The sequence below is a fragment of the Anneissia japonica genome, unplaced genomic scaffold (assembly GCF_011630105.1).
Source record: "Anneissia japonica isolate Jap-2015-1 unplaced genomic scaffold, ASM1163010v1 scaffold456_len727751_cov192, whole genome shotgun sequence".
In the NCBI taxonomy this organism is placed as follows: Eukaryota; Metazoa; Echinodermata; class Crinoidea; order Comatulida; family Comatulidae; genus Anneissia; species Anneissia japonica.
The window spans coordinates 142,030-162,544 of record NW_022713155.1 but is presented as its reverse complement, the minus strand read 5'-3'; the positions used below and the strand labels follow the sequence as shown (position 1 = coordinate 162,544).

The following is a 20,515-nucleotide window of genomic DNA, read 5'->3' as shown; positions in this document are numbered from 1 at the left end:
AATATTGTTGTGGCCTACCCTAGGGCCGGCCCTATACCTTCTTTCTACCATATGTAATTAATACCAATTCAATTTATTCCACTCAATTCATTCCATGAAATACAATACATAATACGAGTGACGAGTACTGAAAAAGCAAAGATTAATTATACAAATTAGACCCATTATTAAGCAAGAAAAAAAGAGTTTACCTACAATTTTGTTAACCTTAACTAAAAGCAATGATGTTTTCATTTGATGTTTCAAGATATTGATAGTGAGGGTATTTTTTACACCTCACAGGGCCAGAGAAGAATATAGATCTAAGACAGGCATTTTATATAATATTTTTCATGTTACTGTACTTAATTACAAAAACTTGTTGGAAGAATAATAAATGAGGATTTTGCAGGACATTTGTCTTATACATAATATATATTATTATATGCAACTTTGCACAAATCTTTAATAAATTGGCACTCAAGCTTACTTTCCAAGTTTTTTCATAATTTTACAGTGAGAATCTTCAATTGAGACAAGAGGAAATTGAAATTTTGAATTCTATTTACATCGATGAACTTTTAATTACAGAGCAATGGTAAATATGATATGAAACAATACTCACTCACATCACACCTGACTAAAGCTAGGAGGCCCAAGGCCTACTATTATGCAAATTACATTATTGTTGAAGACCACTTTGGTTGAATGTTATTTTTCTAAGACCATCTATTGTTTGGGGAAAAATATCAGGAAGTTGTGTTTCCAAAATATGATATGACAAAAGAAGAAGTAAAATCAAAATCAATTCAGACTAAAAATTAAAGGTCACTATAGTTAAGTTTGTTAATAACTTACAATTAAAGATCTCAACAAGAATATATTTTCCCTGTCAATTAACAGAAATTTTAACAAAAACATTCCTGTGTTCCAATGTAGACCCTTAAATTGGTTGGTAATCAAATTTAAGTAGTTTAGTAGTGCAGTAAAATGTCTTTAAAATTAGCATTATTTGATTTTTTCATTTGAGGTATTGGAAATGTTAATTTAATTTTTTTGATACATGCAGTATATCTTTTCTTCAATTTTCTTCTAAATTCTTTTTTTTTTTTTGACAGTGGAATTGCTGAGTGTATTGAGATTGTACTGCATCCAGCAACAGCAGGCCAAGCACATGAACAGTATGTGTGCTTAACACTCATTCTACATATACCACAGGCAGTAAGTTGACTCAACTTTGAATGCATGATTTGCAGATTAGAAATCAATCTAGCAGTTTCAGGTCTGGGTCAATATCCTGCATGTGTCAGATGACTAAAAAAAAATTTTTTTTTACCATTTACATGGATTAAATAAATGTGATTGGCTGTTTGATTAAAAAGAATTGTTAAATTACTTATGTGGGTAAAAAATTGCAAAGCATCTTAATGTGGAGAAGAGAAGTGCATTGTGATATCTTGAGCTGGGTTTTGACAATGAGTTTGGGTGGTCAAGAGATAAAAACAAGATGGAACAAGAGGTGTTGGAGGCAGGAATATGACTAGGTGAATTACCTAGTCTTTACAAGAATGTATTGCTTTCTTCAATGTGCTCATGGGCCATGATATTAAAGGGCATATCAGCTTAAAGAGCTGTTTCTCTTATTGTTATTATTGATGTTGCTGTTCATTTTTAAAATATAGCACTTTTATTATTGTTATTATTACTGTTATTTGTTATTATTATAATTAGTGTATTACTGTATTGTTTTCTTCTTTTGTTTTTAAAGTATCCACATGCAGAGCCAATAATCAGCATAAAGAACCCAAGAGGAATATCTGATGAGTTTGTTGACAGGTAAAGCATGATAATAATAATAATAATAATAATAATAATAATAATAATAATAATAATAATAATAATAATAACTAGTGCTAACTCGGACTTAAGGGGAATATCTTTTGTGTTATTTTCCCCTTAATGTCATGTTATTTTCCCCTTAACATCGTACTCTAATTTCTCCATTAAGTTCCCCTTAAGGTAGGTTTTAGTAAAATCATCATTTTTCCCCCTCAACAACTATTTTTTCGCCACTGCAGTGTAGTTTTTTAATCTGAACTTGTTTCCCAAATAAAGTTGATTGATTGATTATTATTATTATTATTATTATTATTATTATTATTATTATTATTATTATTATTATTATTATTATTATTATTATTATTATATTATTATATTAAATAATTATTAGCCTATTATTGTCATTCTTATCACTTTATATTCATTGACATTATGTTTTTTTTAATCATTAGTTTGAAGAAAACACTGGAGGAACATGCTACTGAGAACCTTGGCAATCAAGTTCTGTTTATGCTTATTCAGGTAAAAAGAAAACAAATGGATGAAAATTAAACTTGAATAATGATAGTATGAGAAATGAGTAATAGTTCTTGTTCTAAAGAATAACCTGTCAAGATTTGCATATAATATTCCAAGGGAGTATACTGCATCAACTTGGCCAAAGGACTGTTAAAAATTTTTCCTGTTAACCTTTGACAGGCTGTGCTGAGAATGGTAATCATATCTTATATCATTCAAGACAATTTAATGTACGTAGAATATAAAAAATCATTTGAAGGTATTGTTTGTTTTTTCAAAGCATGCAAAGGATAGCTTGACACACAACAACACTCCCAGCTGTAATTGTGCGGTGTGCCTCACTGGGTTCCAGGTAAACTTAATAATGATTATAATGATGATGATAATAATGACAGTAATAATAAAGGTAATACTAATACACTTAGCACATACTACAGTATATTGTCTCTGTGCTAAAAATAAGGAAGAAGACGAATTGTTAATAAAACTTTAATTTTTATAATAATAAATAATGTTTATAATATCCGTATTAATAGTTATAATTGTTGTTAATAATTAGTAATAGTGTAAATAATAATTTTGATAATACAGAAAGCACACCATCAATTGTACAGAACTGTAATAATTTTGTATATATTTATTATCTGTTTAAATAGGATGATGATGCCTTTACCAAAACAGAATGTTATCATTATTTCCATATAAGTTGCCTGGAGAGGTATATTGATGTTTGCACAAAAGACCATGAAAAGGAAGCTGCTGAGATTGAGGAGAATAGAATACCACAAGAGAAGAAGGAACTCAAGGTCACTTGAATAACTTAATAAAAATAATAATGGTGGAGATTTGTATAATGACTGTATTGTTCAATGTAAGCTGACTCATGGTGCATTATTCAGTGGTGGATCCAGGATTTTTAGCTGGAGGGGGAGGGGGTGGGTGTGAAGAGGCTACCAAATATTTCAGATGGTTTAAATCAACACCTAACTTAGCCCCACCTTGGGAGTATGGTCCCCACATGATGCATGTGTGGTTGATGAAATAACATTTCCAGAGTTTAGCCCCCTCTAATCTGTACCTGTTATTACCTCCTCCACATACCACTGGGGAGTATTATGGAACTGGCTGAGCATCAGACTAGTTTCATTCCAATTTATATTCATGCTCAAACCTACAACCTATTGATACTGTATTCTTTATTGTTCAAATAATTAATTGAAAGCTAAAAATATTGAATTATGTTTTTTATGTTTATTATCTCAACACAGACTGTATAATGGATTATTGAATTGAAGTAGCTTTACTAGTTTACACTCAGCTGTATGAAAAGAAATTAGTAACTTGTATCACTTAGTCGACGTTCTTCATTTATGTGTACCTCTTCACAGATTGTATGTCCGGTATGTAGAGAACCTATCTCCTATGTGAGTGACCTAGAGACCAAAGGCTTAGAAGTTGTGAAATCAGTTGAAGATGATTCCTTTGAGCCAGATGAATCCATGAGAAGATGGCAAGAAGAGATGAAGAAGTTGTTTAACAAACAGAAAGAGAAAGGTGGCATCATAGATCTTGAAGCAGAGAGTAATAGATTCCTTCTTGATATCTCAACTGTAAGTAGAAAAAACTTAAAATAATGCAGTTTTCATCATAATTTTGTTATAAAATCACTAGATTACTAACTCCATTGCAATTGATGTTCTAAAGAACAGTGTATTGGTACACAACAAAATGGCCGCTGTAGTTTAGCTAACCAATGTACACCTAGCCATCATTTTTAATTGCACCGTTCAATTTAATATACAGTTTTGCATACAGATGTATTACCTTTATGTTGCAATTAAGCATCAATGTGAAGATGAACATAAATTTGATTGTGTACTATATATTACACTGTACTGTCTTTATTTAAATCAGTTGCTTTACTTAGATCCTTGCTAGGCTAAGTTAGTAATTAATTATTATTGTTAATAATTATTAAGTATTAATAATTATTTATTACTGTTACATTCATTTGCAATCTGTGTACTATGGCAAAGGTAATGCTCTTCCTATGACAGCCATCTTGTTGATTCATCATCAATCAGGTATTATATCATTTTTTTTATATTGTTTTTATTTTTTGTTTTTTTAGACTGTGTCAACTCCTTCCTTATCAACTATTCCTCCTGGTGATAATATAAACTGTTCAGCACCAAAAAGTGAATATTGTGACAAGCGAAACACAGTCCATTCAAGATCAAGAAGAGAAAACTACCACAAATATGGTAACCGGTCATATAGAGATGCAGAACGGCAGAGACAGCAGCCAGGCAAGGAACTTGGATGCAATGGAAATGGCGGGAATGATAATGCTAGTATGGATAAGTCATGTGAAGAAGTTTCATCATTTGCTACAAAATCTGTGGCAGAAGACTCTACTGAACCTAATAACATTCAGGATGTATCGCAGGATGGGATAAGTAGGAACCAGGCACCTGAGGAGACACCAGATCTAAAGGAATGTGAAGAAGAGCTTAAAGAGGGGACAGATTATCAATTGAATTGTAGTGTGTCAGAAAAATCAGAAAGCTCTGAACATGTCTCTGACACTGACAGTACAAAACAAAAAAAGTTGATTGATACAGAGCAGGATAAGGGTGCAGAACTTGATGGAATTAAGTCTGGTCAAATAGACGAAAAGGAAATGATACAAACAGATAGAACACAGAATGAAAAAAGGAATGTACAGGATAATAGGAGATCAAAAAGTGGATATAATCATGGACAAAATAGAGGAAGAAATAACCATTATTTTAGAACAGGAGAAAGAAAATTTGGTAATTGGAGGAAAAGAGATGTAAATAATTGTACTAAAGATGAAAGTCATAGATCAGAGGAATCCATGGCAAAAAGTCAGCATTATCATAGATCAAGTGGTACCACGGCAGGAAGTCAAAATCAGAGAAGATCAGGTGGTGCCAGTCACCATCAAAGAAGATCAGATGATGCCACGGGAGGAAATCAACATCAAAGAAGAAATGGTGATTTCACAGCAGGAAGCCAGTATCAAAGAAGATCAGGTAGTGGCAGTCAATATCAAAGAAGAAGTAGTGGTGGTTCCACGGCAGGGAGTCAACAGCAATATAGGTCAGGTGGTGGCACAGCAAGAAGAAATATTTCAGAAAGTAGTGAGATTAAGGGTTCGGAGAAAAAACAAGATGTGAGTGATGGGCTATTAAAGGAAATATTGCATGGTAGTAATGATAATAATGAAAAAGGCATTAGACACAAAACAACACATTCAGCTAGGAATCCATCATCAAGAAAAGATGATGATAATAGATATCTCAGGGAAAATAAACCAATCAAAAAAGATGGACAATCAAATACTGGCCATCAAAGATACAGGCATCAAAGATATCAGAGAAACCCCAAAAAATTCTCTGTTGAGGCAGGGAAAAAAACTAATATTGAAGATCATTTACAGCAGTCTGCTGTTACAAAACAACACAACACAAATGACAATTTTCAAAAAGACTGTTCAAAATTGAGTACTAGAAGTGATGTTTCGAAAGAGGCAGCAGTCTGTACTGATGACAGCAAACTGAAATCAATTACCCAGAAGGCTTCTCTTGAGGGTCCAGTGTCACATCCTCCTGGTTTCAAATCAAAAACACCAATTTTGCCACCTCCTGGTTTTGATTAAGGTTATTTATTAAATATCATCTTATGGTATAATCTTAAAAATATGAATTTCCTAAGAGGACAATTACATTGTGTTTAGAAAGATATCTCATTGATATGTATTTAATATTAATAAATGCACTATATTAACAAATATTCTTCGAGTTGTATATGTTTTGGTTTATCTCTGATAGTTATATGTAATTTTAATGTAATATACTAAAAAATATGTAGTTTCCACAAACAGTCCGTCCCTAAAGAGACCCACCCAGTTGGCTGATCAGATCGTTAATTCACAGTGTGTAGACTCTGTCTCTTATACACATCTAGATGTGTATAAGAGACAGTAGTAAAATACATTTTTCATATACAGTCAAAGGCGTCGATCGGTGGTGGAAAGTGGGGGGGGGACGAAATGAAAAATAACCCGCAAAATGAAAAATACCAGGGACCAGGTGGCGAACCCCCGGAAGCTTTGGCGCTTATCCTTTTAATTGATTTCAAGCAATGCAATTAACATTTATTTCCATACGAAATTTTCAAAATAACCAGTGGCGGATCCAGTAATTTTAAATAGAGCTGTGCCCAGAGATGGACTTTTACAGATGGAGAGTGTGACCACCTCAGCCCCACCGTGGTTGGGGCTGATGTAAGAAAATTTATGATTATGGCACCTCTAGTTGGTCGGAAATGGCACTCTCAAACTGAATTTGAATATAATTTTTATTTTTCTCCGCTTTCAAATTTCGAAACAAAAAAAAATATAGGGATGGTGTGTCGGCTGGGCCCCTTGAATCTGCCACTGAAATACTCACTATTTAGTCATAATTTTGCCTGCTTGTATATTTCGTGCAAACTAACATTCATAAAAATAATGATTTATTATTTACTGATTAGCTTGTGACATATTCAAAATTCGAACCATGAAAAACAAATAAGATAAACTTAAAACAGTTATTAATTTAGTCTTTTGCATGTACAGTACAGCAGTAGTTTTAAAATCAATCAAGAGGTTTTTACTTTTCTCCTCTTTTTGAATTTCACTTTTGTGCAAGTAATATTGCGAGTACACTATTGTGAGTGGAAATAATACCCGTTAATTTACAATCAAACAATACTAGGGAGATAGGGAGCACGCAAAATATTGGTTAGCATTTTGATTTCTCAAACATAACGGTGATTTACTTAATTTATCATTACCAGTGGCGGCTCCAGAAAAAAAAAAGGGGGTGGGGTGGAAACAGGTAGGGGCTTGCACAATTTGGAAAAGTAGATCACCTCAGCCTCACCATGGTTGGGGCTGAGGAAAGAAAAGTTATGATTATGACACCTCTAGATTGCCGGAAATGGCACTCTCAGACCTAATAATTTCCCTTTGTTTTTATTCCATTTTAAAAAATAATTTTGAAAAATTTAAGGTCGGCTCTGCCCCACTTGAATCCGCCACTGATTATTATGACGTCATTGCGAGATTGCGTCAACGTAACACTGGAGCTTGTAAACTTTTGGTATCAATAAATAATGTATAATTATTGTTTAATAATGGCTATGATAAAATTCAATTGACTAACTATAATTTTTTTTTTAATTAGGAAAAAAAAAAGTAATCCTATGTATTTAGATAATATTCACTAGTATATACGGACGGGTCATAATAATATACAAAAGGAATAAATTGTTTATAGTATAAATTGTGCACTTTTGAATTTGTAAAAATATTGGCCTAATAAGTATACAGTATACACTTTAAATTTTAACAAAGTTCAGTACATGGTTTTCACAATAAATGTAGCCTCCTCTGATAACCGCTGACCCATAAAATCAACCTAGTGGTTTCTGAGATGGTTACGAAATCATATGTATAAACAATTTAATTGCGTTTTTACTCGGTTTTGGTCCGGGAAATACGTACCGCACTTGGAAAGTGAACAGACAAAATTCATGACGGTAATACGTAATTGTTATTCTTTACATTCGCTTTTAAATGTGGGGTTTTAATTATAGAAGATTGGTGAAAAGTGGGGGGTTGAAAAGTGGAGGAGAGACAATCGATATGATGTCCCTCTACTTTGAAAGATGGGGGTGGGGACGTGTCCCATGTCCCCCACCGATCGACGCCCATGTATACAGTCCGTGGACTTTTGCGGTCCCCTGTCTAGGTCCCCCAGTCATAGGCCTGACGACCTTATTAAAAAAATCAAAAGGTTCGATGCAAGACGCCCTCTTTTGGTTAAGAGATTGTTTATACACGCATGCGCAATTGATGTACATTAAATGTTTTCTTTTCTGCTTCACCAATGGCGGCTATTTTGATCTTTTCCAAGTACCCTGATTCCAAGAAATAATGGGTTAATAACACGTCACATGATGGCCTGTCTCGATTTCTTTGATGACGGCAGCCTAATAAGACAAGTTCGTGCGCAAATGTATAGTTAATGAGCTTCCTGCTGCCTCTGTTGTTCTCAATTTACTGTTTAATCTGGGTAGGTTGCGTCTGTTGATGTTTTTTTTTGTTACGACACAGCCCGAGAGGACAGTCATCCTTGACTAGCCTACTACTGCGATTCCTAGCCAGCCAGGCCTAGGCTATTAGCCTAGCTAGGGGCCTAGGCCCCTAGGCTTTTTAGCTAAAAACTAAGCTCCTCCATTCCTAATTGTATTATAAGCTGTTATTCATCACATTGTGCCTAGCCTAGGCCTAGTTAAATTTAAGTTTTCCTTCTTGGTGAAGCTAAATTTCTAATGGGAGAAATATTGTATAAAAATGCGGAGCTAGGCCTATATTAATTATTATATTAATATTATTAATTATAATATAGGCCAAGCCAGACGGGTGTAGGCGTAGCCTAGGCGGCCAATGAATATATAAAATGTTGGACATCATTCCTACTATATTAAATGGTTTTAAATCTTGTTTAATCAGATTATGTGTTCGTTTATATTAAAAAGAAAATTAAAAGTGTTCACTGTTAGTAGTAGGGGGAATGCATAGAGCTATTTAATAAACAACTAGAGTGCTGACAAGATGGCGGAGCAATGCAGAGTTGTGTATGTGTACCATCCAAGATGGCTGCTGTAGGAAAGTGCCGCCTTCAGGCTTAGTATACATATTATTACCATAAATAAGCCCTCTGACTGAATATTATTTCATTAATGATAATTAGTATAGATAATGACAAATTATTAAACTGTCGTAGCCAAAAAGAGGCCAGGTAGAGCATCTTATTCAAATATTTAAAAAAAATTTAAATCGTGTACATTACACCCATACACCGCAACGCTCGAGTTTCAAACATAGCTGTACTGAACTTTCGGTGTAAATTGAGGGCACCATTGAAAATGATAGTGCTCAGGCGAAATTTGATTGGCCGAATCTATGGCGGCCATCTTGCATGGTACACACACACAGCTCTGCGTATTTCGAACATCGAATATATTGCTGTTAGCGCTCTAGTATTCTTATTATATCTCTATGGGGGAATGACAGAAGATAAAGAAAATTTGTTTTTTATTTTTTTCCCAAAGAAATATTCAGGTTTCCCCAGTATTTTAATATTTTAAAATCTGTATCTTATTAGCCTTCAAACACTCTTTAATATTAATTTGTACAACATATCAAAAATATTGTTTCCTCTGGGAAAAAAACCCCTTATTAATGTTATTAATTGAATCACTCTTCTTAGCACTAAGTATTCATATCAGTCCACCCTGTCTAATTATGGAAATTATGAAAGTCAAGAAAAACAAGTTTGTCATAATAATTCCAAACTGTAACTTTAACATATTTACGGTAAGTCACATGGTAAAATAAGTCGAAATTCAATACAATTACAAGCTGGTAACATACTGTACTGTAAGGGGAAACCAAAAATAACTGAAAATATGTATATTGTACTTTTTTAAGTGAGTCACATGGTACTTGATGATTCAACACTACTGTATTATGATTATTGTGGTAATATACTATAAGGAAAACAATTAAATAACTGAAAATTTGTTTATTGATTTTGAATGATCCTATTGTATCGGATAAACATTGTTATTCAGTGTTCGTATGGGATAGAAATTAACGAAAGTTTATTTGAGTCTTTTCCAGACATTGAAAGTCATGGGAAATATTTTTTTGTCAGATAGAAAAAAAAATGAATGACTTGCAATTATGTTATTGTTTGGTTTATGTTGAATTAATTGTTGAATTTTTATTTTTGGCTATCATCAGTAACATAATAATGTTTTGGAAATTTAGATAGTATAGAAATGTTAAACCCAAAATAAACTAGAGCGAATGGGAAACCATTTATTTATTTATTTCAACAATATTTTGTGAGGGTGGTTCATCCAGCCAGAGCTGATCAGCATTACAAATAAATATAAAAATTTAACAGAAAAATGAAAAAAATCAGAAAGTGTAAAAAAAAAACCAAATTATATAAGGAAAACATTAAAAATATAAATTAACAAAAAAAAAGAACTGAAATTAAAACGCAAGGTAGAAAAATAATTTAAATAAAAAATTAATCTGTAGAAAATTGATACTGTAATTGATTCTTTGAATCATATAATAAACTTCTGCTGTAAAAAGTAACATACAATTCTGTAGTATAAAAAAGTGAAATAAATATTATTTGAAAGCCTAAAAAACAATGAACGTTGCTAAAACACAGTTGAATATGGAAGAAAATCACCATTTGTAAAAAGAATTGTTTTTTTTAGGGTTTTTTTCAGTTGAATTATGAAAGTAAAAATTTTAGAAAGTAAAATGATCATTTACAGTAAGGGCAAAAACCTCAAAACAAAACGTTAGTGCAAAATAAATAGGCTTATTCTGACCCAAAAATATCCCACATCCCCTTCAACATCTATTCCATCCATAGCCCCCCTCTTTTCATAGTCTCCCTCTGCTGTCCTCCACAGGCCAGTCCCCAGTTGCTTCCCCCAAAGTCATCTCCCTGAGCGCTTCCCCACACAATCGGCATCTGGTTGCACAACAACATGGTTCAGCATAATGTGAGGAAAACAAAGATTAATAAACACCAAACCTTCAGCAGCAAACACCACCGGAGCAAACAGCTAAATAGAAGGGAAACCCTATAAAAGACCTTGGCAAGGGTCCCAGATTGGAAGAATCTACATCCGGGAGATCTGTTTAAATAAGCTTTCTTAATACATCTAAATGATATTCAGCTGTGGATACAGTAGCAGGTGATACCCATTGGCACTGACTTCCGGGAGACAATTGTTGTAAATATTAACAATTGGTAAAAACATGCAAATATCATGAAATTGCTAGAGATGGATTACTTTCCGGGAGATTCTTGCTTGCCCCCAGGAGTGTGGGAGGCCTTCCTGATTTCTGGGAGACTTCCGCGGCTTCGGGGAGTGTTGGGACCCCTGCATCGGTAAAAATGAAATATTACAGTAAAATGAAATTCAGTTGCATGGTATCTGATGACTATAATCTCTACCAATTTCATTCCTCAGGAAGTTTGCAGAATAACGTCATAACAAGGTAGTTGTAGGCGACAGTTAAGGACAAGTCCAGACATAATCATGATTATTCATTGTTTTGATATCCTCAAAAACAAACAATAGATTATTGTTTAGTTCTTAACTAGACCAAATATCCTGCAATAGTTGTTAATATTTTACATCATTATTAGCACACCACTAAAATTGCAAGGTCTTGTACAAACAGCATCATTATTTTTCTATAAAACCATGATTTCTAAAGGTATTTTCAGTTGAAAGTGAAGTAAGTTGTTATAATCCTAAACAATCATTTTTAATGTTTTCATTTCATTAAGATAAATAATAGACAGGCTTAATTAAATATATATTAAGCCTACTACACCTGTGGTAAAACCCCTAAAGAATCCAGGTGTTGTTTGCTAATTTACATTTTACACCTCAAATATGTTATCGGCTTTCAGTGAGATACAGATTGAAGAAGCAGTTCAGTTTTTGTTGATTTAGTACAGAATTTTTGTTTTTATTTTTATGGTTAAACAATTTTACTACTGTAAAAAGCCCTAAAGAATCCAGATGTTGTTTGCTAATTTACATAATTTACACCTCAAATATGTTATCAGCTTTCAGTGAGATACAGATTAAAGAAGTAATTTCAGTTTTTATTGATTTAGTACATAATTTTTGTTTTTATTTTTATGGTTAAACAATTTTTATTCTTAAACAATTTTACTACTGTAAAAAGCCCTAAAGAATCCAGGTGTTGTTTGCTAATTTACATAATTTAAACCTCAAGTATGTTATCAGCTTTCAATGAGATACAGATTGAGAAGTAATTTCAGTTTTTGTTGATTTAGAACAGCATTTTTGTTTTTATTTTTATGGTTAAACAATTTTTATTCTTAAGCAATTTTACTACTCTACATCCAGGTTGTCATTTTACAAGCTCATTTAAGTTTCATGAATGTCCTTTTCATCTTTTATCCGATTTTTAACAGGTTTAAAGTTTTATTTATAAATTGACATACATTTGATGATGAATAAATAATTGAATTGAAATGGACATTTTTTTTTCTTTTAATTTATTACCAGCTAAGGTGAAGAATATAAAATCATTATTTACTAGTATCTGTCTCTCTATTGAAATGTAATCGTAATTGTGTGTTTTATTGTTAATGCATGTTCGTTATGATTGTGATGTTTATCATTTTTGGATTCCTCCGGGCAAGTACAGTATATGGCATTTTCTCTGTTCATGTTATCTATTAGTTCTGTATTTCTCCAGAATAAATAAATGAAATGAAAAATATTTTCTCGTTCTAATTTTGAATTAAAAGCTGATAACCCATCACTAAATACATACAGTATGCAAATTAACCACTTTAATTATTGAATTTTATATTTAAATATTTTTTTTTTATTCCACAAATAGTATTTAGGCATAAAACATTAATGAATAGTCTGTGTATTGTAGTATTTTATAGCATAGTAGATGAAAGAACAGTAATGGTCTTGTGAAAGGACTTCTGTAAGTGTCCTTGGTTTATGCACACTTAAATGGAGTCTGTGGTTTGTGGAAGCAACATGAGCATGATGCATTGTTGTTTTTGTTAGCACTTGGAAGGAGGTACTTTGGGTGTTTTTTTTGCAAGCAGCCATTGTTGCTGGTCTACCATCTCTTTGACCAATCAGGGTGGGAGAATGACTCATGTATAATTTTTTTTTTTACATGTTTAATTTTTTTTTTCAGCATTTGGGTAGAGGAAATATGGTTTTTGGAGTTGTTGTTGGTCTACCATCTCTTTGACCAATCAGGGTGGCAGAATGACTCATGTTTTATTTACTTTTTTTCATCTAAGTCTTTAAAGATAAAGTTTAGTATTTGAATTGCTTAATTTGTGTTTGGGTCGTATACTGTACTGTACTTTCGCAAAGTAGCACATTTTGTAAAACAAATGTGCATCCATAACTCAGAACTTAAAGACAAGTGATTACAAGACAATATCATTTAAGTCTATTAGTTTGTTTTTTTTTTTATTGAAAATTCGGACAGGAAAAAAGAAAAGACATTTAAGCCATATGTAGGCAAATAAACAATTAAGTTTTGAAATTGAGAACCCCAATTTGGCAAGTAATCAATTTAAATATTTTCATAGTAAATAATCAAAACTGAAGTGTTTGTGGAAGTTAAACTCTCTTTAATGAGCATATAAAAGGATTTTTGCATTTTTCATTTTTTTTTGTCTGTTTTCAGTGCATAATTTTCAATTTTATTTTTCTTTTATTTTTGTTAAGTGTTTTTGGGTTTTTACAAATTTTCCTGGCGACAATATTTTTTTAACAATTCAATTTTCGTCATAAATAAGGAATCTGTTGTAAGATCCACTTCAGTTTACTGTCTTCTGATTTTACATTCTGCATTCTATATTAATATCACATACTACAGGTACTTCCTGTTTTTATTATTAATATGCCACAATTTTGTTTCACTTTTAATTAACAGCGTACCTTTGTGCAGTAAAATTATTCATGCTTAATAGAATTACTGGATGTCAAACTGATGTTTACCTTTATAATTGATGTAAAACCACTTAAATTTGGTATTTTTGGTTTTCCACTGATTTATAAATATTTTATAACAATATGTTGAAGTAGATAATACTTATTATATGTTACAACTATAGACCTAATATTATAAGGTCCATGTTACAATCCATAATACTGCATATTATATATTGTTGTCAGTCAAACACTTGTAATCTAATTACTTCCTGTAAAGTGCCACAGATCTGCCTCATTTTATATTTTGATCAAGTGCCAGAATAGTTATTAAAATGTCCTAGATATATGTCTTGATTTCTGTGATATGGTATTATTTACGTACTTTAAGCTTTATAACCTTTGCTTAAAACTGATGAATAGATATTATAACCATAAAACATCCAGGTCTGTTTTCACAATGCTGAATCAATAGGTGGCTTTACACACCTGAACTGTTCCTGGAAGTAATGATCAATATAACACAAAAGGGAAAGTCCCTTTACAGAACCCTTTTCATGATGTGTATCTGCGTGTGGAAATTAAGGGCTGTTATTGTTGTATACAAATCTCTTATATACTAATGGCTTCCGGAGCTACAGTATGTACATTTATAGGCTTATCTATAGGCCATACCAATATCCTGTGAAGTGGAGGCGTTTGCCTTTAGTGTGAATGTATAGTTGTGTGTAATACTGCAAGTGTATGTAACCATCACGGGAAGTAGGTCCTAATCAAAATAATTAATTTAGTATTTTATATTGCATTGTCTACACATACGGAAACAAACTCATATGATAAATACTGTATATTACGAAACTATACAAATCAGTGAAAAATATGTTAGATTAAAACTATACAATCTGAATAATATGCAGGTAAATATTTATTTAAAAATAAATAATTAGGGAATGTGTTGACGAATGTCAAAAAAGCTAAAAAAAAATTAGATTATGACCCAATTAAAGCCTTTTTACTATTAATACTATATATTTATAAAGGTATCGTATTTGTCCTCTTAATAAAGATTGGCTGCAATCTGAGTTAAGTGTATATTGTCCATTGTCTAGTAGAGAAGTATTACCTAGAATGCAATTGAATACGTTGACCCATAGGAGGGGATGCACTCTTCGTAGCATTTGTCTTAGTTTTAGGATTTTTTTTGTAGATTTTGAATTCCACGAAAGAACAAGCTGAACCCTCTTATACCATTGAAAATTAAAGAAAGAAAATTCTATGTCAATGGCTTACAGAGGAAGTGAATCACAAAGGTTTAACAAAGGCACACATTCTTTTATATTTTTTCGCCCTAGTGGTAGTTGTCATGGGATCATAATATTAATTCCAAAAATAGATCACTGGAATTATTGAAGTAGGACCGAGGAAAATAATAGGAAATTGTCCAGTAGGAAGAGACTAATAAATGATGCCATTCAACTCCATGGACTTATATATTGTTAGCTACCCTCTCACAAGAAAGTTGTAGACTGCTAGGGAAGCCCATGAAACAGTGTAGGGAGAATGTTCCGACTAAGATGTGTCGACCTTTGAAGTCCATTTTTGTCCATCAAAATAATCCTTTGTATTTTATTTTCAAAAAATTCACTGACCTTATATCATGATGTAGTTTTTTGGCATGTTTGACAGTTTCATATTAGTATTATATCCGGCATTTCAGACGATCCCCTATTTTTGGGTCACAATTTGCATTTTTGGCAATCGCTTTATATGTCAGAATTTATGGTACGACTTCCAACATCTGATCTCAAGTGTAACTATTTTAGTTAGAAGACACTAGGGATCAGACTGAAAGAATTACTGTAAAATATGTAGCAAATAACTGCACTTGATATTGTTACCAAAATTATTCTTGATTTCCAACATATATATTAGGGACCGTACATAATTTTCATCATTTTTGTAAGATTACAAAACATGCTTTATTGGGAGAGGGGTTGACAATGTAGGCATTTGTACTCTTCTATTAAAAATATAAATGATCGCAAAATGACAGAAATCATCTTTCGAGTTGGTTACAGAAAGGAGTATGATTTGTACGTTTGTAAAAATGATATTTTTATAAAGATCGTCAGAGGAGGGGAGGGGGGGGAAAAATAAAACTTTGTTGTCTTATTTAGCAAAGAGTTTTGCTAAAAACATCCAAAAAGAGAAGAAAATAAAAATAAAATTTTATTGGTGAATATAAACAGTGTAGACTTAATGGGATGTTTAAATGCTTTTAATTTTAGGAAGAAATATACATATCTTATTTTTGGAGATTTCAAGGTAGCGACTAGTGTAATAAAAATGAAGACTAACTTGTATTTCCCAGTTTTTGGCTAATGGGTGTGCTGATTGGCCAAAAATAAAATTTCTTTTTATTTCAAGTCATCATTATTGGCGGGCGGTGGGTTCGCTAAACAAGGTATAAAAAAACCTTGCCTAATACCGTGATTATAATCTGACAAATAGTATTTTGTACAAAGAAATCTCAAAGAGTTTAACTTAAGCTCTGTTCACATTGCCAAGCTCTATGTGACAAATACATGTGATTTATCCATAAGTTTGATGACATCACCATGTCCATATATGGTATAGTAGGCCGAATGATATGACATCATCATCATGCCCATTTTGGGCAAATCACAGATTTGAGGCATTTTAGTATTCGGTACTATAAAAGAGTATTATACTATAGAGTAATACAGTGTTACGTCACGATACCACATGATACTACTCCGTTGCTATCGGTGGCACAAAATGCGTTCAACCAACGCCATTTTCTCCACTGGCAAACCATTGATCCCAATTTCTAATGTAATTATTAAGAAGTTGTATCTTAATTTTTCTTTGTAAATGTTAATTGATGATTACTGTAAATGTGTGTTCGATAACTAATATAATGCAAGCTTTTTGTGTTTTTAGTACATTTTGACGGTAAATTATTAGGTTTTAAAATGCGTACTTCAGAAAGCCTATAGGGCGCCACCTGGTCTTGTGATGACATGACTGTGGTACTTTATAAGTAACAACCATGTAAATATTTCTGAGGAGAACTCTTTGTGTTTTGTTGAGAATTTCTCAACGTTTCAATTGAGTTGTTCCAAACGCCATCAGCAGATTACGGTAATGTCTGCAGAGAGTCCAAATAGGGAAATGCTTATAGAAAGTGAAAGACTGGGTGTGAAGTGGCTGAGACTAAAGCCAGTATTCACATCTGTGTAAGGAGGAGTTGTTGCTGGAAATGTCAAAATAATGGCATTGTCTCTACAGTAGCTTGGATGAAGGATAGCCAAAACAGTTGGGGTGGGAAGCTGGGGGAGGGGATGATGCGTAAATAGATAATGTGGGACTAAATCCCTCTTTCAATGAAGACTTAATGGTCATATTTTGTATTTTAACTAACTTAGTATAGAACTAAATTTCCGCCATGGTGTGGGGGTGGGGGGGTGGAGTAGGGGTGTCTGCCCCAGCCTAATAATAATAATAATAATAGTAATAAATTATTGTCAATAGTATTTTTATTAATATTATTCTTTTTATTTTATTATTTTTGTTATGGTTATTAAATTGTAACATATGCAATTGAGTAATTTAAAAATGCCATGAATTAGAAAAATAATATATTTGAGTCATTAGTGCAAAATATACAAAATAAACAAAATAAGATACCATAACATAGCACTTCAGTTACTGTTAATTCTCATAAAAGACAAAATACATTTTACAAAATACATCACCACAATGTGTCCAATTCTAACGATTTAAATGTTTTGTGCTTCTATTAATATGAAACAAATAAAATGCAAAATGTGTGTAGAATGATGTTTATTAAAACGAACCCATGCGAAGGAAACAGTACTTCCTGATGTTGGATGGTAGTGATTCTCAGGGGGAGTAGCGATAGTAGACGTAACTATCCACACTTAAAAGGAAGTGAAGCTTGTTTTGGTGGAAATACAAAAAAAATCCTCCACTTTGTCTCTCTCATGCTTTGTATGTACAGGTTTCTATTATCTCTAATCTATCTCAGATGTTCTTTACTAGCTTCTCAGTATTTTTTTGAGAAATAATTTGTATTTGTTTCCTCTTTCATTCATTAAAGGGAAGTTTTCTCAATATATCCATAATTGTTCTTCTATTGGCTTACCAACCAGGGAATGCATTCACTTGAAGATTATGTGTACTGGTTCATTTCAAAGTATAAGTTGACACACTAATACGATGCAATTCATAAAGTTGGGTTATTGTTTTGCAGGTTGGTCGTCGCATTCATCTGGATTGTAACATTAGATGATCTCAAAGGTAAGATTATTTTGTAATTGATAATAACTTCAGTTTAAACAATTATGAGTAAAGTAAAATTTATATTTAAATTTGATATACTTTGCTTAAATTTGTAGCCTTAAGTTTGGTCTTGTGGTTGAAGAGATCTGCTCTGTAACAATATATATCTTTTTACTACTACCTTGAAACTACAATACCTGATTTTTTTAAACATTTATTTTATCCATTATTTTAGAACATTTAATTTTTTTTCCTGTCTTCAAACAAATTGCACTTCCTTCCTTGTCTCCTTCCAAAGAGTTATGAATATTTATAAGATCTTGTGTTATTGGCCAAATCAGAGTTTCCTCATTCAATCAGTGATTTTGGTTCTATCTAATGAAGCATTCTAACTTTGAAATCATTGCTTTTTTACTTAAAAGCTAGGTATGACGTGTTTATATTCTGAAAAAGTACCTTTTACGTCATCTATTTTATTTTGTTTTGTTGTCACATACTAAAATGTTTTCAATATTTAAAAAGCACCTGTTCATTCACCCCTGTTCCTGTTGCCTTTTTTTAAAAGAAAACCAAAAAATTATTAGAAAGAATATTCTATTTTTTTATTTTTCTATATAACCTTGTGATGCAACAATACTAAAATCCACCTTCCTAGAATTCCATCTACATGAACTTAAAATAGATTCTGTTTTAAAGAAATCAAAGTCCATTTATATGCAATGCTGTTTTGTTGATGAATTTTGCAGTGTGCAAATAAAGTGATACTGCACCAGTGACACAATTAGCCAATCGGTATGCTGAAAATTTCCATAGCCCTGCCTACTTTAATTTTCACATTTAATTGACTAAGTATTATTAAGGTGACTCTGGTTTAGAGTGGAGTCGGTACCTGGAAACATTTTGAAACCATTCTGACGTGCATAGACTTAATTACTAGGTGCTTTGCCTAATTCAAACGTACTTGGAATATTATAATTACAAATCCACCAACATTTAGAGATGCTATCAGCTTTACAGCCATACCTCGCAACACAAAGTAAGTCAGTGTTATCTAAATGTGTTCACTGCTGGTTTTATGTTTATAATTTGAATGATTTGATTAAATAATAATTATTATTGTAGATATTAATGCACACATCCCCACGTAATTTAATATTTTATTATTTATTGACAAACTCCTGTAAAATTCATCGCCTATACAAAGAGATCGATATACTAGAAAGTGGTGGAATTAAATCTCACACATAAGGCATGACTTTTTTTATACCTTGTTTAGCTTTTACCCACCAACTGCAAATATTGATGATTTCGAATAGAAATTTTATTTTTGGCCAATTAGCGCACATACCGCCACAAAAAAATGGAAATTTTAGAAAAAAATAAAAGTTTTTTTTAATTTTTATTATGCCCTCCACTGCCTTGAAATCTACAAAGATAAGATATGTATATTTCTTCCTAATTATATAAATTTGAAGCATCTAACCATCCTATTTTACATTCACCAATAAAATTTTATTTTTATTTTCTCCTCAGTCTGGATGTTTTTGGCAAAACTGTTTGCTAAATAAGAAAGCAAAATTTTCTTCATATTCCGCCCTCCTCTGATGATCTTACAAAAATAAGTACGCGAAACAAGGAATAAAAAAGTCTCTTCTAACTTTAGCTATCAAGCTAAATGTAACAATTTAAGTATGAAAGTACTTTGCCTTCACACCATTATTGTAATATTTTAAGAGACTGTAATAATGATTGCTTGAAATTTTACATTGTTACAATTTGTTTGAATCTGTATCAGACAAACTTTGTTTCAGGCTTCTTCCTGTTAAAACTTTCGTAAAACATTCAACTTGTTTCCATATTTATAGCGCACATTCTGAATTGATGTTACTGTATTACATGTGGGCAGCAGTGAACCATCGATTTGATCTCAAAACGCCCAAACTTTAAGGCCATTGTTCACTATTGTACAAAATAGTATATATAAAAGACTATAAATTTTGGTATTAACACATGACAATGATAACAGTGATCAAGAATTGTGTCTGACAATACTGTAAAATCCCAGTCTGACCAATTTAGAACAAGATCCAACACAGGGCCCTCGATTTATTCAACCAATGCTTATTAAGCCACAATCGCACTGGACTTTTTTTGGTAAAACTAACCAACACGTTGGCTAGTTTTACCATAATTAGTCCAGTGCGAACAGCACAGGAAGTTTACC

The 20,515-nt window shown here is 32.2% G+C and overlaps 2 protein-coding genes across 4 annotated transcripts in view; both read left to right on the top strand.

Annotated features, from left to right (window-relative positions):
- Positions 1 to 6,156, top strand: part of LOC117108279 (uncharacterized protein DDB_G0290685-like) — a 6,752-nt gene extending 596 nt beyond the window's left edge. Inside the window, exons 2-9 of one of the 2 annotated variants that reach the window (XM_033250252.1) lie at positions 497 to 577; positions 1,098 to 1,200; positions 1,748 to 1,815; positions 2,271 to 2,340; positions 2,618 to 2,689; positions 2,994 to 3,143; positions 3,726 to 3,947; positions 4,469 to 6,156. In XM_033250252.1, coding sequence (XP_033106143.1) covers positions 497 to 577; positions 1,098 to 1,200; positions 1,748 to 1,815; positions 2,271 to 2,340; positions 2,618 to 2,689; positions 2,994 to 3,143; positions 3,726 to 3,947; positions 4,469 to 6,022 — 2,320 coding nt within the window. In that variant the 3' untranslated portion in view covers positions 6,023 to 6,156. Of the gene's footprint in view, positions 1 to 496; positions 578 to 1,097; positions 1,201 to 1,747; positions 1,816 to 2,270; positions 2,341 to 2,617; positions 2,690 to 2,993; positions 3,144 to 3,725; positions 3,948 to 4,468 lie in introns of those variants that run through there. The other variant, XM_033250253.1, reaches the window with a different exon arrangement.
- A 2,105-nt stretch (positions 6,157 to 8,261) lies between these two features.
- Positions 8,262 to 20,515, top strand: part of LOC117108259 (transcription factor ETV6-like) — a 30,624-nt gene continuing 18,370 nt past the window's right edge. Inside the window, exons 1-2 of one of the 2 annotated variants that reach the window (XM_033250233.1) lie at positions 8,262 to 8,483; positions 18,263 to 18,309. Coding sequence is in view for 1 of the 2 variants with exons in the window: in XM_033250231.1 (XP_033106122.1) it covers positions 19,291 to 19,327 (37 nt within the window). In the remaining variant the exon portion in view is untranslated. Of the gene's footprint in view, positions 8,484 to 18,262; positions 18,310 to 19,177; positions 19,328 to 20,515 lie in introns of those variants that run through there. The other variant, XM_033250231.1, reaches the window with a different exon arrangement.